General features: G+C 40.1%; 2 protein-coding genes across 3 annotated transcripts; both read left to right on the top strand.

Moving 5' to 3' along the window:
• The first annotated feature begins 1,401 nt into the window (after nucleotides 1–1,401).
• capza1a (capping actin protein of muscle Z-line subunit alpha 1a) lies at nucleotides 1,402–7,868 on the top strand. Its single transcript, XM_049591413.1, has 10 exons — nucleotides 1,402–1,519; nucleotides 3,120–3,183; nucleotides 3,283–3,334; nucleotides 3,432–3,495; nucleotides 3,619–3,825; nucleotides 4,665–4,744; nucleotides 4,897–4,975; nucleotides 5,069–5,140; nucleotides 6,373–6,435; nucleotides 6,935–7,868. The coding sequence occupies exons 1-10, from the start codon at nucleotides 1,484–1,486 to the stop codon at nucleotides 7,073–7,075; spliced, it is 858 nt and encodes a 285-aa protein (XP_049447370.1). The 5' UTR covers nucleotides 1,402–1,483; the 3' UTR covers nucleotides 7,076–7,868.
• Nucleotides 7,869–9,629: 1,761 nt separating this feature from the next.
• On the top strand, nucleotides 9,630–13,523 carry LOC125891117 (uncharacterized). 2 transcript variants are annotated; one of them, XM_049580115.1, is made up of 8 exons: nucleotides 9,630–10,249; nucleotides 11,340–11,427; nucleotides 11,734–11,813; nucleotides 12,009–12,222; nucleotides 12,314–12,407; nucleotides 12,640–12,755; nucleotides 12,984–13,077; nucleotides 13,167–13,523. In XM_049580115.1, the coding sequence occupies exons 1-8, from the start codon at nucleotides 9,675–9,677 to the stop codon at nucleotides 13,313–13,315; spliced, it is 1,410 nt and encodes a 469-aa protein (XP_049436072.1). In that variant the 5' UTR covers nucleotides 9,630–9,674; the 3' UTR covers nucleotides 13,316–13,523. The 2 variants fall into 2 exon arrangements, with proteins under 2 accessions (XP_049436072.1, XP_049436082.1); XM_049580125.1 differs by having other exon boundaries at nucleotides 13,010–13,077; nucleotides 13,167–13,207.
• Nucleotides 13,524–15,334: the final 1,811 nt, after the last annotated feature.

The raw sequence follows: 15,334 nt of genomic DNA, 5'->3' as shown, positions 1-15,334 counted from the left end.
GACGTGTCCTTTAGCTCCACATGTGGACAGCAGCTGTCTTGCCTTGTCCATGGTCTTACTATCTGATTGGCATTGAAGACTTTCTCAGTAGTTCTCAATAAAATGTTGTTTCCCTTTCTGTAATTTGTGTTTATCATGTCTTCATTTTGCAAAGATTTTAATAAATACAATTGAAGTGTATGTATGGGGTCAGTTCAATTTGGAAACACAATATTTGCAAGGATCCTTGGCAGGTTTTCCTACCATCTAAATAATAATAACAGACTAAGTTCCCAAATAAACTCAGTGCCAAGATAAAAGCTAGAATGAGCCTTATAAATGTATGTGTGTTGCCCAGTGATCTACAGTGAATGACCCTAATTTAAAGATGAGTGAGCCCACTGGACTATTAGGCACCTATCACTCATGCAATGATCTAAGATTTCCATGTAAACTATAACATTTAAGGGATGTCTAAGCGTTATTGTGATTCATATTCATTATTTACTCCTATACCCTTGGTCTTTCTTTCTTTCTTGTCTTGTCTTGTTTCTTTCTGTTAATTCAGACCTGTAATATGACTGTGTTAATTCATTAAAATTATATTATTAAATGCGAATTAAAAAGCCAAACACACCTTCATACTGCCACTATGCTTCAAATGAAAGCATCACGTGAGGTGTAACTTCTCCATAGCTCTATACGCTGGGCTGATGCTGCATTCAAGTAAATTCGGAGTTGTCGTAATTAGGAGTTTCATTGTGTAAATAGCGCTCATGTCAACGTCCAGGTCGGAATTAAGACCACGAGAATCGCATATTTCTAAAAGTTCACATCAGTATATGAACACATACCAAACAAAACCAAACAAACGTGGATTCTTTCGATCTCCGGACAGATGGAAATCCTTTTCCGGGCAATTAAACCCAAATGTAATTAATGAAATGCTTTATATTATTAATGCTCAGTAATTTTTAACATCACACGACCAATTGCAATGTTTATCTACAACTGTCTTGAAATGTCCAACCGTGTAAACTTTTCAAGCTGTAAACATAAACATCCTTAACGTCTGTACGGTCTGTACAAGCCCTCCCAAAAGACTCGAACGCGTCAGGGCTGCCAGGTTTGGACATCTACTTCAGCTTGTATGAAAAAGTAATAGAAATTGTGTGAATATTTATACATTGTTGTTTTATTTAAAAATATATTTTGTGTTAATATTTAACACATGTCTTTTAAAAAATATCCCGGACTTAATTACTTATAAATACGGTGATAATGTTGAGACTACTAATTTCGTCGTTCGGAATTCAGACATTTATTTTTCTGAATCGTTTCTATTTCATTAAATGTACGTCTTGTATTCAGGAAAACATAAGACAGTGAGCTCCTCCACCACAGGACAGTTTTCCTGGTCAGCCCTGCAGTTGTTTTGGGAGGAGTCACACACATACCTGGCAACTCTGCGACCGCCGCTTTGTTAACACTTCATTGAGCCAAGATGGCAGATTTCGAGGAGCTGAGCGATGAGGAGAAGGTAATACTTTATAAATTCATACTGTCATTATTCTGTTACCTTTAACCTTCGTCTTGAATAACAAATGTGCTTTATAAAATACTCAGTATGTCGCATGAGTTGCCAAACGGGCCGTGTTGGGTGTCTGCTGGTGGAGCTAGCTTAACCCAGGCAGTGTTGTATTTGACAGCTCAGAGTTGTAGCTTGCATGTTGTTCCTGTGCTCGAATACGTGGTGTAAGTTAGCTAACTTTTACTACTGTGTGATTAACAATGACACGTACACACGGCTGAGTTTGATGTTTAACATGACGTGCGTTTGAATGAATGTGAAGTGTGAAGCTAATGCTAAATGGAAGGAAGTCGAGCTACTTCCTGCATTTACAGTAAGGATAATGACAGTGCATCGGCAGCATAACACCATCCACACCCAGTTACTATCACCGAATATAGCTGCTAATATGTGTCTTGATAATATCAGTTCAGCATCAGAAGCTGAAGTTAGTCACTCACGTTAGCTGAGTTTGCATGTGTTTTGTATTTAGCCACTATGAATGTAACTTTTTAAGCAGTGTATTCATGAAGCAGATGCCGTCTTCCTGCAGTGTTACTGAAGCTTGCAGTGACTGGTGTGCCTCATGCTGCTACATGTTGTAAAATAATGCTTTGCATTCCTAAAGCTGATGGTGTGATAGGAGCTCTCAGCTCCTAGCAGCACTACAGCGAACCTTTGAAATACATTTAAAAAGAAATTAGTGCAATGGAAGGTTTGAATTCCCCATTATAACCTTTATGAGACATCTAATTGTGATAGTGTAGGTATCAGACATAAGCTGCACAGTAGTCTGAGCCTGGGAGTGCTCTCTGGGCTCTGAATGGAGTGACTATTTGAGAGCAAAGTTAATCTAGGTTACTCATTGTTATGCCCCTCTGCCCTTTCAGCTGGACAGCCCATTTGTAGGTCAGTGCCAGCTGCAGCCTGGAGGCTAAATAACCCTGTCTTCCTGACAGACGGCATCGCTGGCACAGCCACACTATAATGTGGCGGTGACAGGAGGACGTAGGACTGATTAAAGCCGTGAAGGTCACAAATGAGCGTTATAAAAAGAATAGGGGGTTATTTCAACTTCTCTTTTGACAGTAAACTTTGCTTCCACCTTTCTATGTGCTGCCCGACTATGTTTAACTCTCCAATACCTATTACAGTCCTTTCTGAATATGAGAGCACAAGTACCTGCCACAACTTCTTCACCCCCGCAGCTTTGACACCACATGCTTACACTTGCATACTGGCTGCTAAGAAAAGCCCTTGGGTGACATACCCTGCTTGCCATCTAAGGAGTGGCCAAAATATAGCTAATGAGCCTGCAGCCAAGAAAGTTAGCAGACTGCTCTCTGCTTCACTCTAGTGGCTACTTGAAGGTTTTTGTTTCTCATAGACACCACCTGCTATATCTGAGGGAGAAGAGTAGATTGGCTTGGCTTTCCAAAAACATGCAGCAGATTTGGCAAGTGATTAAGGAGACTGTTCTACCGCAGTGTCTTTTGCCAAGAAGGGAACTAAACCCTGGAGTTTTTTTTTATTTTCAAGTTTTATGACAAGATGTTCTTTTTATTCCCAGGTCCGTATTTCAGCTAATTTTGTGCTGCACGCTCCTCCAGGAGAGTTCAATGAAGTCTTCAATGGTGAGCCTAATTTTGATTGTCATCTGAAGGACTGCCTTCATTTAGATGTATGTGAAAACAACGTGTTAATGCTTTTCCTGTGTTCATTTTTCTTTTCAGATGTGCGAGTACTGCTCAACAATGATAGTCTTCTCAGAGAGGGCGCGGCTCAGTGAGTGTCATTCTTTTTTTTTTTTTTATTGTATTAAAATAATGATATAGTGGATGTAAATACAACTTGTGGTTGTATTCTTTTTTTGCTGTTACAGTGCCTTTGCCCAGTACAACATGGATCAGTTCACCCTTGCCAAAATTGATGGATACGACGACCAGGTAAGTAAAACAAATCTTTTGCTTTCCCCTTTAAACCCCCAAAGATGTCATCATTATTCTTAAAACATTGCCTTAGTTAACAGTTTTATTAACAACTAGTTTCTCTGTCTGTTTCCCCTGTAGGTCCTGATAACGGAGCATGGAGACCTGGGCAATGGCCGCTTCTTTGACCCCCACAACAAGATCTCCTTCAAGTTTGACCACCTGAGAAAGGAAGCCAGTGACCCCCAGCCTCACGAGGGCGAGGCTGCCCTCAGGTCATGGAGAGACGCCTGCGATACTGCCCTGAGGGCCTACGTCAAGGAGCACTACCCCAGTGGAGTTTGCACCGTAATAATGCTCTCTCAGTCTGCACCGCCATCAGCTGCCACATTCAGCACTGCTCGCAATAAATCTACTAGTGTTTCCCACACAGTTAGAATCTATAGCTCCTTTTACACTGCCTGTTGAAGGCGGGAATATCGTGCTATTATGCCACCTCACAGTGCTGTATGAATGATGCGACTGCAGAATGGGGGAACAGAGATGTCTTGCCTCTGAGCCAGGAGTGGAGGTAGTAACAGCGCTGAAACAATGTCTGTATAAACAGGACAGCCAGCAGGACAAGATGGTGGGCGGCATGGGTGTGAAATTTTGATGTGTTATGTGTGCGACCCACTGTGGGAGATTAAATAGTAGCTAGGAGCAGTTAGCAGCTAACTCAAAGAGGAAGAACAGAGGTCAGAAATGTGCACAAATTGGGGTCGCTAACATTCTGGGTCTTTTTTTTTTCCCCTTTATTTGCTTGTGTGTCAGTCTCGTTCCCTCTCTAAATTCAGATGTTTTTGGGGGTCTGTGAACGCAGCACATGCAGAACTCCTTATGAGTTTATCTTTTTCCTCAGCAGCAGTTTGTTGAGTTTAAAGTCATGGGGTGGATCATTGTTAAATAGATCAGATCGATGGATGAGAGGAGCAGCTGCTGCAGAGGCACCATAAACTGTGTTTCACTTAAACTGCGCCTGACGTTCTGCTGCTCCGTCTGTGCCCACAGGGCGCTCTGCGAGTGTGTTGCAATTAATAAGCTATCGGCATATGTAATTCAAAAGCGCTCTTAATGAATGCCCAGCTCAATAAATGATTGTGCATGAAACCCTGAATCACCAACTCATCCTCTTTCATCTGCTCCAGGTTTATGGGAAAACAATCGATGGCCAGCAGACTATTATCGCTTGTATTGAGGGTCATCAGTTTGAGCCTAAAAACTTCTGGTAAGCTGGCAGAGGACAATGATCTCATTTTAAACTTCCAATTTAAATTCACTTAGTTATATTGGTGTGGTTCAGAGGCAATGATGTGTTATTATGTTGGATGTGTTTGGGATCGATGTTCAAGTAATTTCCTCAACATTTTTTGTTTCCAGGAACGGACGCTGCCGGTCTGAATGGAAGTTCAGTATCTCGCAACCCACAGCACAAGTGGCTGGAGTCTTGAAAATACAGGTATTTGGAGTCATTTACGGTTGTAGTATGAACTCAACTGTGAGGTTAGTTTTGTTTCACAGTTGTGTGCATCGTCTTTGTTGTCATTTCCAGGTGCATTATTATGAGGACGGAAATGTGCAGCTGGTCAGCCATAAAGATATACAGGAGGCCCTGACTGTGTCTGTAAGTATTTTAACTTAGTAATAGTTTTTCTGTTTTAAACTGTGGAGTGTTTTATAGGTAAGCTTAAGATTCTTGTTAAACCATGGTCTGTGTTTGCACTTTAAGCTAATGCCGGCCTCACAACAAACAACTTTTCAAGTGATTTCACTGTTGCAGACAAATTTCCAGTGTCAGAATAAAATCACAAGTTTTACCTCACTTGGTGCGCCCTTGCGTGATCTCAATTATTTGGTGAAAGGTGGTCATAAAACCCAATCCAAACTGTCTTAAGTCAGTCTTTTTCTCGTCTTGACTTTTCAGACATGGTCAATATTATCTTAAGTTTTAAGTCTTGGCTCGTGCAAATACTGTAGTTCAATGATGTAAACACTGTCAACAACCGATAGCTGTGCTCTCTCCAGTACCAAACAAGAAGCAGCAAACCAGTTAGACAGTAAACAGTGAAAGTCTTGGTTCTCTTGTCCTGTGGGAACGGAGGAGAAACTGGTGGATTTCTAGGGTGTGTCTGATCCACCAACCAGCACTTACTTTAGTGAGAAATCATTATTTTCAAGTTTGTACACAAACACAGTTTATCTTTATGGATTGTGATGATGCCGAACTGACAAGAATAGTGTCGACATATGACGCCTTTTATGTTGTGTTCCTTGAGTCATGTACTTCTGCGGAAATGTAAGGAATTCTTAATATGTCTTATTTCTTAAAGGGACTTTGGCTTAATGTTTCCCATCATGAGCAGGATGGGAAATAAACACAAGGAATCTAGTTTTGGTCTTGCAAGCTGTGACCCTGCATAATCTTACAGTGCATGACTGTCTATAGATGTCAGACTGGGGCGACTGTGGCTCAGGAGGTTGAGCGGGTCGTCCACTAATTGGAAGATCTGGGGTTTGATCCCCCATTCTGCATGTCAAAGTATCCTTGGGGAAGATACCGAACCCCAAATTGCTCCTGATGACTGGTCCATCGGTGTGTGAGTGTGTTTGAGCTGAGTAGCAGATGGCAAACTAGTCGGGAAACTAGAAAGGTGCTATACAAGTGCAGCGCCATTTACCACTTTAGTCTTTGAAAAGTCTTACTGAGGTCATTTTAAAGTCTTCTAGTGAACAGAAGGCATAAGTGCCACTGATAATTGAAAAGCAAGTAGAAAATAATTAAATGGACTGTCATATTTGATTTATGTTAATGTTTGTTAATTAGTTTAATTAACCTACAAATGTATGTTTTTTCAGAATGAGAGCCAGACTGCAAAGGAGCTGGTGAAGATTATTGAGGATGCAGAGAATGAATACCAGGTATGTGTGAGTTACGAATAACGAGAGTTGCCCCCGTCGTGATTGTTCCAAGCGTCAGGACAAATTCAGTAGAGCCAGATCCAGAACAATACTCTTTAAACAATCCCACAAAAAGTACAAACATGTCACAATCAGATTTTCAGAACTACATGTTGACAATCAAATGTCCCGTGTAAACATAGAGAAATCACAATGAATGATAATTAAATTATGTCCTTCTTTTCTGGGCTTTTGAGACAAAGTTAGCAAACTACAACATCAAAACTGAACAGCTATTCCAATTTTTGATCCACTGTATACCAGAATATTAAGCCATTTCATTTCAATTTGACACACTTAAATCAACTCAGTATGTACAACACAAGTAAAGATCTTCCACACCTCACACGTTCAGCTTTCCATCTGAATATTTCCAATTAACTGGCCCTGACAGACGACATCATGGTGCATCTTGTATCTCACTAAAAGGCCAAATGACCGACGCACTTATCCTTTCCAGGTGGCCATCAGTGAGAACTATCAGACCATGTCGGACACCACGTTCAAAGCCTTACGCAGACAGCTCCCGGTCACCCGCACCAAGATCGACTGGAACAAGATCCTCAGCTACAAGATTGGCAAGGAGATGCAGAATGCTTAGAGAACAGTCTGTTTGGGTTACGTCAAATTGGGTAGAAGCTGATGCTCGCGCAAACACGTGTGACGCAAATGTAACGTACTGTATGTCTTTCTAAAAAAGAGACATTTTGTTTGGGGTTTTACTAGAGAATGACAGGTGCCGTTGTGCACTACGAGGGGATGCCTTCATTTTACAGTGACATTGAGTGGTGTAACTGTCGCTCATTTGCAAACATATGTTATTTTTTCACAAACAATGCCTTCAGTAACACTGTGAGAGCTCGGGTCACTCCCTGCTTTTCGTTTTCTCAGTCACATGTCAAACACACACAGCTTCTGATCCCCCAGTGCTTCAAAATAGACATGGATCCTCCCAAAACCCCTTTGACTGTCATGTAGCAAACTAATCTACACTCTATATAACATAACTGATATTCTTTAAGAGCTTCCAATATCTCCTATAGTTTTTTATCGATAGAGGGCAAATACTGTATGCAATTCGATATATTAACTGAGAGACACTTGACACATCAAATTAGTCTGAAGATCTGTTTATATGTACGCATCCCTCTGAACGTAGGGTTGTAGCCAAAGCGTAAATGTTTCTTCTGTTTCCATTCACTGAACATATTTTGTCTTCCCCCCCCTTTTTGTTGTTGACAGACATTTTCAGTGATACTCTCTCTGTACCCCCCTGGACTGACAAAGTATTGGTGTCCTCCTGCTAGCTGTTTGCCTTTAGCTTTTGCTATATTTTTTATACAAACTGTAAGTAAATTTATTATTCATGAAATAAAAATATGACCTTCAAGCAATTGCGATCGTTTGTGTTTTATGTGTTGAGTTTGTTTGTTTTCTTCTGGGCTCTGGGAATTACTGACCTGAGGAGGAGTTTAGTAGCTGACATAATCTCTCTTTTTTTAGACTGAATTTTTGGCAAACAGCTACATTCATTTAAATGAAATTAAATGTAGAACTCCCCAGTAGAATTAACTGGCACCATACCATATTGTACTGACACAATTTGGAGAATATATAATTAAAATTTTAGATTAATAAATAATAATTAAGTGAAAATCTCACTGAGTTTGGTTGGCAGCTTGTCAAAATGTTGGGTGGGTGGGGTTGTGCTGGGGGAATTTGGGCCAGTATCCACAGTATTCCTGAAGTTCTGGCTCTAGTCCTTGATGCATAAATATATTTTATACATTATCAAATTGTATAAACTCCATTATGTGTTGCAGACTAAATTTCACTGGGATTTGCTTTATAATGAAGAATATAAATCTGCAGTTCCTCTTGTGAACTTGGAATTCTGAGGACTCTCATTTCTATTTAATCTCATTAGAGCCGAAACAATTTTGATCTATTGGTTAGTTGATTCATAGAATATTTTTTGGCAACTATTGGATCACAGCTGAAATGGTTGGTCACTTAATGAGACAACTGACAAAGTAATTACTCATTCAAGTCATTTTTAAAGCAAAAATACCAAATGTTTCTCACCCGTTTTACATCATAGTAAACTTTTTATTTTTATATATATATTTTTGCCTTGCCTTTTGCTGATATTCTTTTGATTACATCATTACATCATTTGCAACCTTAATTTAGATTAATACATAATTATTTAAATAATTTCTCAAGCTTAAATATTTATAAGTTTTCAAATGTAAAGATTTATTGCTTTTCACTGCTATAGCCTTAAATATAGTCTGGTAGTTTCGCTTATAGGGACATTTTACACACCCTCAGTTTGGAGAAGCACACTGGAGTCCGACATGGAAGCTATGCAATGTACTGCTGCGGATGAGGGTCAGTGACAAAACATTTTTAACCCCCTAAAATACTGTATGTCTCACCTAAAAGAATCAATATCAGTTTAAGTGTATGCTATATTGAGAGTATTTTCACCCCTTTCTCTTCCCGTCAGACAACTCATTCCAACATTGAAGCTGTAAGTCCCCCATCTATGCTCTTGTTAAAGACACCAGACTCCATTGAGAAAAACTGTAATTTTGGCTTGTTGAATATGAGAGCTCGTGGTCCATTGTTGCTTAAATCAGTTAGTTTGTTTGTGTTATTGTGTGGCTTTGGTGAATCAGAAGTAACCCCTTTTAAATGCCAAAGTCACACAATGACACAAAAAAAACAAATTAATCAAGGTAGCAGTAGACCAGCAGCTCCTGACTTCAACTATGTTAAATTACTGTTTTTCTCAATGGAGTCTGGTATTGAAGAGAGCGCTAGAATGGCTGACCCCCTCATAGACAGTTGATTGTGTAGCTTCCATGTTCCAGCCTGCTTCTCCAAACTGGTGACTTGCCAACAGCCATCCACTCTATGTAATATAGCTACTGTCTATGGATAAACACCTGCACAGGCATTTGATTTTGTTTTACTAATCTACTGATCCACACTCCAGCCCGTAGGTGGCGGTATTGCACCTTTAAGTTGGTTGCCAGTCGCCAATCAAATTAAAAGAAGAAGACCTGCACAGGCCGTGCACGTGCACGTCTACTGGCGGTCAACTGGCGCGTCACCGCTTGTATGCGCCGCAACTTCCGGTGCTTCTCTTTACGCTACGCTGTCCTACGGTAGCTACTAGCTAGCAGCAAACAATGAGTTGTTTTAAGAATAAAAAACATAGATTAACTTTCCAACACGTGAAAATGTCCAGTTTACATTGTTGTGTTCCCAAGTGTACCCGTGATTCTCGTCTTAATTCGGAAATAAGTTTCCACACGTTTCCTAAAGATCCCGAGGTACGAAAACAGTGGCTGATCAAAATAAGACGCTACGAGTTCTCTCCAACGCCTGCCACTCGTGTCTGTGGCAAGCATTTTCTGTCGGGAGATATTGAGGTGGGACCTGGAGGGAAGAAAAGATACCTAAGGAAAGGAGCTATACCTGTTCTCTTTGAATGGAATGACACGCTCCCCACACCAAGACTGGACCAGACAGACTCACACTCCGACTCGGACATGGTAACGTTACCCTGTGATCATGATTACTGTGCAACTCCCAAAACAGCAGTGATGGCAGATGAGATGAGAGGTGAGATGTTCACTGCGCTTGAAGAGAAGGATGAGGAGATCAGACCGCTGCAGCACAAAGCAGAGGCTCTACAGCTGCGAACGCGTTGTTGCCTAGACCGCTATGCAGGCTCAGACGAGCATATTCGCCTCTACACCAGGTTAGTTTTCTGAAAAGCATAAAGTTAGCTTAGCTTGGGTACGAATAGATATCTTGATTGTCTAGTTACTTTGGTAAATAATTAATGTTAGGAACTCGTCGCCACTTATTTATGTGGTAATTTGGACGAGGGAATAATATGCCTCATTTCCTATCAACTTGTCATTTATGTGTTGTGTTCATAGACTGTATATTGTGTTGCTATGTTTCAAAGTACGGAAGCCTATTGTATTCTCTTGACAAATTTAAAAAAACTGTTTTTCGGAGTAATTTTGTTTCTGTTTTTCGTGATATTTTTTGTTTGTTTTTTGGGGGTAATTTTTTCTGTTTTTCTGAGTATTTTTTTCTTTGTTAAGAGAGCAATAGAACAACAGACGCTTTCATTCCTTTCTTGAGAGCTCGATATAATGGAAGCAAACATAACCCGCTGGTTTAGTTTAATCATTAATAATTAAGTCATATAGATGGTTTTATCATTAGTTTGTCGACTTTACAAAGGCACCTTAAGACTTTGCGGTTGTTCAGACGAAAAGCCCATTCAGATCTGCTGGACATTGCAGTGTTTCTCCAGAATCAGTTGGACACATAACCCAAAACAAAGTAAAATTGGATTAAACTAAACAAGCGGGTCATGTGTGCTTCCATTATATCAAGCTCTCAAGAAAGGAATGAAAGCGCCTCTTGTTCTATTGCTCTCAGAAAAAAGTACTCAGAAAAACAGAAAAAAAGTACCCCGAGGAAAAAACCCCCACAAAAAACAGAAAAAAATTACCCCGAAAAACAGAAAACAATTACCCCAAAAAACAAACAAAAAACCCCACAAAAAAACAGGAAAAAATTACCATGAAAAACAGAAAAAAATTACCCTGAAAAACAAAAAACCCACGAAAAACAGAAAAAAAATTACCATGAAAAACAGAAGAAATTACGCCAAAAAAACAGAAAAAAAAAATTACTCAATAAAACAGTTTTTTTTTGTCAAGTGAATGCAATATGCTTCCATATCAAAGCCTATGACTTTGAAAACATCCTTCCTGTGGGGATGCTTGTTAAAACAAGCTCCCTTAACGGGAGCATTATCAAATTTTTAGGTTTGTCTCCTATAAGCACTTGATGGCCTTTTGGAGATTGGTGGAATCTGCCTCTGCCAGCTGCTCTGATTTCTCTCTATCAACAACGGTATGCATCACACAGTGTGGATACATGTACAATAATTATCATGTTGTTTGTCTTTTGGCTGTCACCCACCCAACACTAATATATAAATATAACAACAATGTATAACACTAATATATCATGTATAATAAATATGACTCGATTAGGTTCATTTCGTCTACTCAATTAAACAAATATAGAGGTTTTTCTTTTCAGACAAAGAGAAGGAAGGCTTTAAAGCTTCATCTCCTAATCTCTTTGTCTGAAAAGAAAAACCTCTATACTTGTATAATAAATATGAATTTGACCTAAAACCATTTGTTTTCTCAGAAACTTCCTCCCATTGATGAACTGCTGTTGTTCCTCATGTACCTGTCAACGGGCCAGTCTCAAATAGAACTAGCTGAGCGGTTTGTCATTTCAGTTCTTATTATTATATTAAACATATTCATATTGTGTTTCTTTTTTCTCTCATCAGTTTAAAACCCTCTGCTGTTGTACAGGGACAATGTTTTGCCTGTAGGAAAGGAAGTTACATATAAATGGTGAATAAACAGTTTGTATACATGAAGAAGCTGTATACAATGTCCTATTTTCTCTCACAGGTTTGACATTCACCGCTCAACAGTCAGCAGTATTATAGCCACGTGGACCCACTTCCTGTACCAGCTGCTTGGAAGCCAGCGTCTATGGATGCCACGTGAAGCTGTGAGAGCACACCTTCCGCCAGAGTTTGCTGGTTACCAGGATACCCAAGTAATACTTGACTGTACTGAAATACGCATCCAGGCCCCATCCTCTCTTCTGCTTCCAAGTGAGGTAAGCACTTTGGTTAAGCTTTTAATTGAGTAAGCACTTTGATTGAAAGCACTTTATGAATGAAATAATAAAAATAATTATTATTATTGAGGTCTTTTCATCGTACAAGTCTCACCCAACCCTGAAGGCCATGATTGGCATGGCTCCCCATGGTGCAGTTACATTTGTCTCTGGCCTGTATGCAGGTAAGTTGATCTATTATCTCTGCACTCCCAAGGTATAATCCAATTGGTAGCCCAGGCACACCCTCCCTCTCCCCTTGCTCAACAACCTTCTGTTCATATTCTGTTTTTTTGTCAGTGTGTGGAGTTGAGACTATACATTTCCTGGTTGTTCTTGTAGCACACTCACTTTGCAGTTTACCAGTTATAATCATGCAAGTGATAAATGTGATTTGGGGTTTTGGCTTCAATGCAGGATCCATGAGTGATAAAGAGATTTTCAGACTGTCTGGCATCACCAACCTGCTCACACCAGACATGGCCATCATGGTGGACAAAGGGTTCCTTATAGAGAATGTGGCTCCATGCAAGGTCAGAATCGATCAGGGAATTGGACTCTCTTACTGCTTTCAAATCTAGCCTAAAGGCTCACCTCTTCCACACTGCCTTTGTTGCCTCTTTGGAACACTGTTTGTTGTTATGTGTGGTATATTGTATACCTATTGTTGTTTGTCTTATCCTTCTCTGTGCAGCACCTTTAGAATTACTCTGCAATTTAAAGTGTGCGACATAAATATAATTTTAAATTTTATTATTAAGGTGTACCGGCCTGCTTTTTGCTCCAGAAATGCCAAGATGAGTCGAGAGGATGTCATTAAGACTCAGTCCATTGCACATCTTCGTGTGCACGTAGGTGAGGAGGTCTTGTCTTGTACTTGAGTTAAATTCGGTTGTAGGTGTTATATAAATGCAATTTGATTTTTTTTCTTTCTTTTTTTTAAGAACGCTGCATTCGACGCCTTAAAGAGAACAAACTGTTCGACACCAGCATACAATTGTCGGTGTGTGGAAGCATTGAGGAGCTCTTCAGTGTGGCTTGCTTCCTTGTCAACTATCAAAATGGACCATTGGTGAAGGAATGGGCAACATGACCTCACAGTGCCATGTAGTTAGCTGTCCAATTTATACATGTACATATTTTAACTGCACCACTGGTATTGCATGAAATAAAATGTTGATTTAATCTGCTAACACTATACATTATCTGGGCGACCTGGCTAGGTAGAATGATCAGACTGTAGGCTGTTCAGGTGAATAATTTTGCTTTCACTCAAATAGATAGCTAACATGATGAATTCCAAGGAGAGTCGAAGGCTGGATTAAAGTTGACTGGTCTTTACTGTTGTCCTTCTCTGGAAATTTTCATTCACTGAATTTACTGTAAAACTGCACAGAACAAACCATACAAGGATGGTGTCAGAATTGTACATGCTAACATGTCAGTTGCTTCACACATGTAAACAGCTCAACTTCCAGAGAGCTAAACTAGCCAACATAGACTATTAATATGTCCATCACAGAGTTCTACTTCCCCTCACATTATTACCATCAGGTAATAATTAAAATAATAATAATCTCTCTTCTCCCTAATGGCTGCAGCCACACCACAGTCTCGGTAGATTCGCTGTATGATTATGTCCTCCTCTGCAAAGACAACAAAATCGCACCACTCCATCCCTGTGATGAGGAGCTGACCTTGCACCTGCCAGAAACAGCAGTGGCTTGGCTTCAATCTCAGTTTGTTGTTACGCATTTTCAAGTAGCTACAGTCCACATAGCTCTTTGCCTTAGCTTCCAGCAGTCCAAAGGGTGGGCTCTCGGTGGAGTCATAAACCAGGCCATCAGGAGATGACCCTAACCACGGGCCATCTGGGTGGATGACAAAGCCGCAGGGCCAGTAGTTCACGTTCTTCATCCTACAGTACTCCTGGATAGCTACAGGTTCTAGAGCTCCGTTTCAGTGCAGTTAAGGACAGGTGGGACAGCAGCCAAGTTTTGCGCTGAGTAGGCTGCAGTCTGGAACAGCAGTGCGATGCTGTGGTTGCAGAGGGCATTCCCAGCTTTGCATGAACACACTGCCTCCACCAGTGAACGGCCTTCTAAGACAATCTGTATGCAGTGAAACAAAATGTTAGTCATGTCACACTAGCTAGTACTACACTACTTAAGTACAAATGAAAGTGAGAAAGCTGAGAGCAGGCTGATGAAGTGGGCCTAATAAAATATGATTAGCCTGAACCATGTCACATTATCAACTGCAAGAAATAAGCAATCAACTTCTGCTTTTTTTTGAAACACTGTCATGGGGCAAAGCACTATCACCTGTCTCAATTTACTCACTTTCAAACTCTGTTAGTCGGCCCTAACACTGAATGAGCGAACATTGAACAATGCCACAACCAGTTTCTGGTGTTTCCATGCAATCAAGACCTATTTAAGGATAGCTAGCTACCAGCTGATGATAACTTACAGTACTGTTAAATGCAACTTAGTTAGGCTTGTTTCAATCCCAAATTGCAAGTGACCTAACGTTACCTTAGTCACAAAACAACCAGAACATGATGCTTGGGGCTTTGAACAGAACATCTTATTTTTACACTATCCTTCCTACTCTGAGGTAGTGAGGTTTTTCATTCTTTAGCATGGACCTGAAATAATTAGCCCTGATGCTGACTCTGCCTACAGGTTCTTTGTTTGAAACTGTTGGGAATGGAGAGATAATGTTAATATTAATTTGTGTTATGATTGCAGTTAACGGTAATCATACATCATCACAACATAATTTACAAATAGCCTGTTAAGTTGTCAAATCTAACAAAGATTTCTTTGTTACCTAGGCTAGCGTTCGTCAGTTCAGCCAGCTAGCTAGCCTAGCCCTAGCACATTAGCAACTTACCTTCATAGTTGTCGATAAAACTATAGACATATATACATAATATATGTCTATGGATAAAACTGGAACAAAACAACACAGCTTTTAAAAAACTTGAACTATCCCTTTAATGCTGTGCGCGCTCCCGCGAGGTGTACGTATATCTTTGCAGGCAGGCACAACTCTGCAACACCTTACAGAAACAACCGTTTTAAGGGACTCACTTTGAGCCAATCAA

This window comes from Epinephelus fuscoguttatus, linkage group LG1 (assembly GCF_011397635.1).
Source record: "Epinephelus fuscoguttatus linkage group LG1, E.fuscoguttatus.final_Chr_v1".
NCBI classification, from domain to species: Eukaryota; Metazoa; Chordata; class Actinopteri; order Perciformes; family Serranidae; genus Epinephelus; species Epinephelus fuscoguttatus.
The sequence above is the reverse complement of the archived record's forward strand: the minus strand, read 5'-3'. Positions and strand labels throughout refer to the sequence as shown.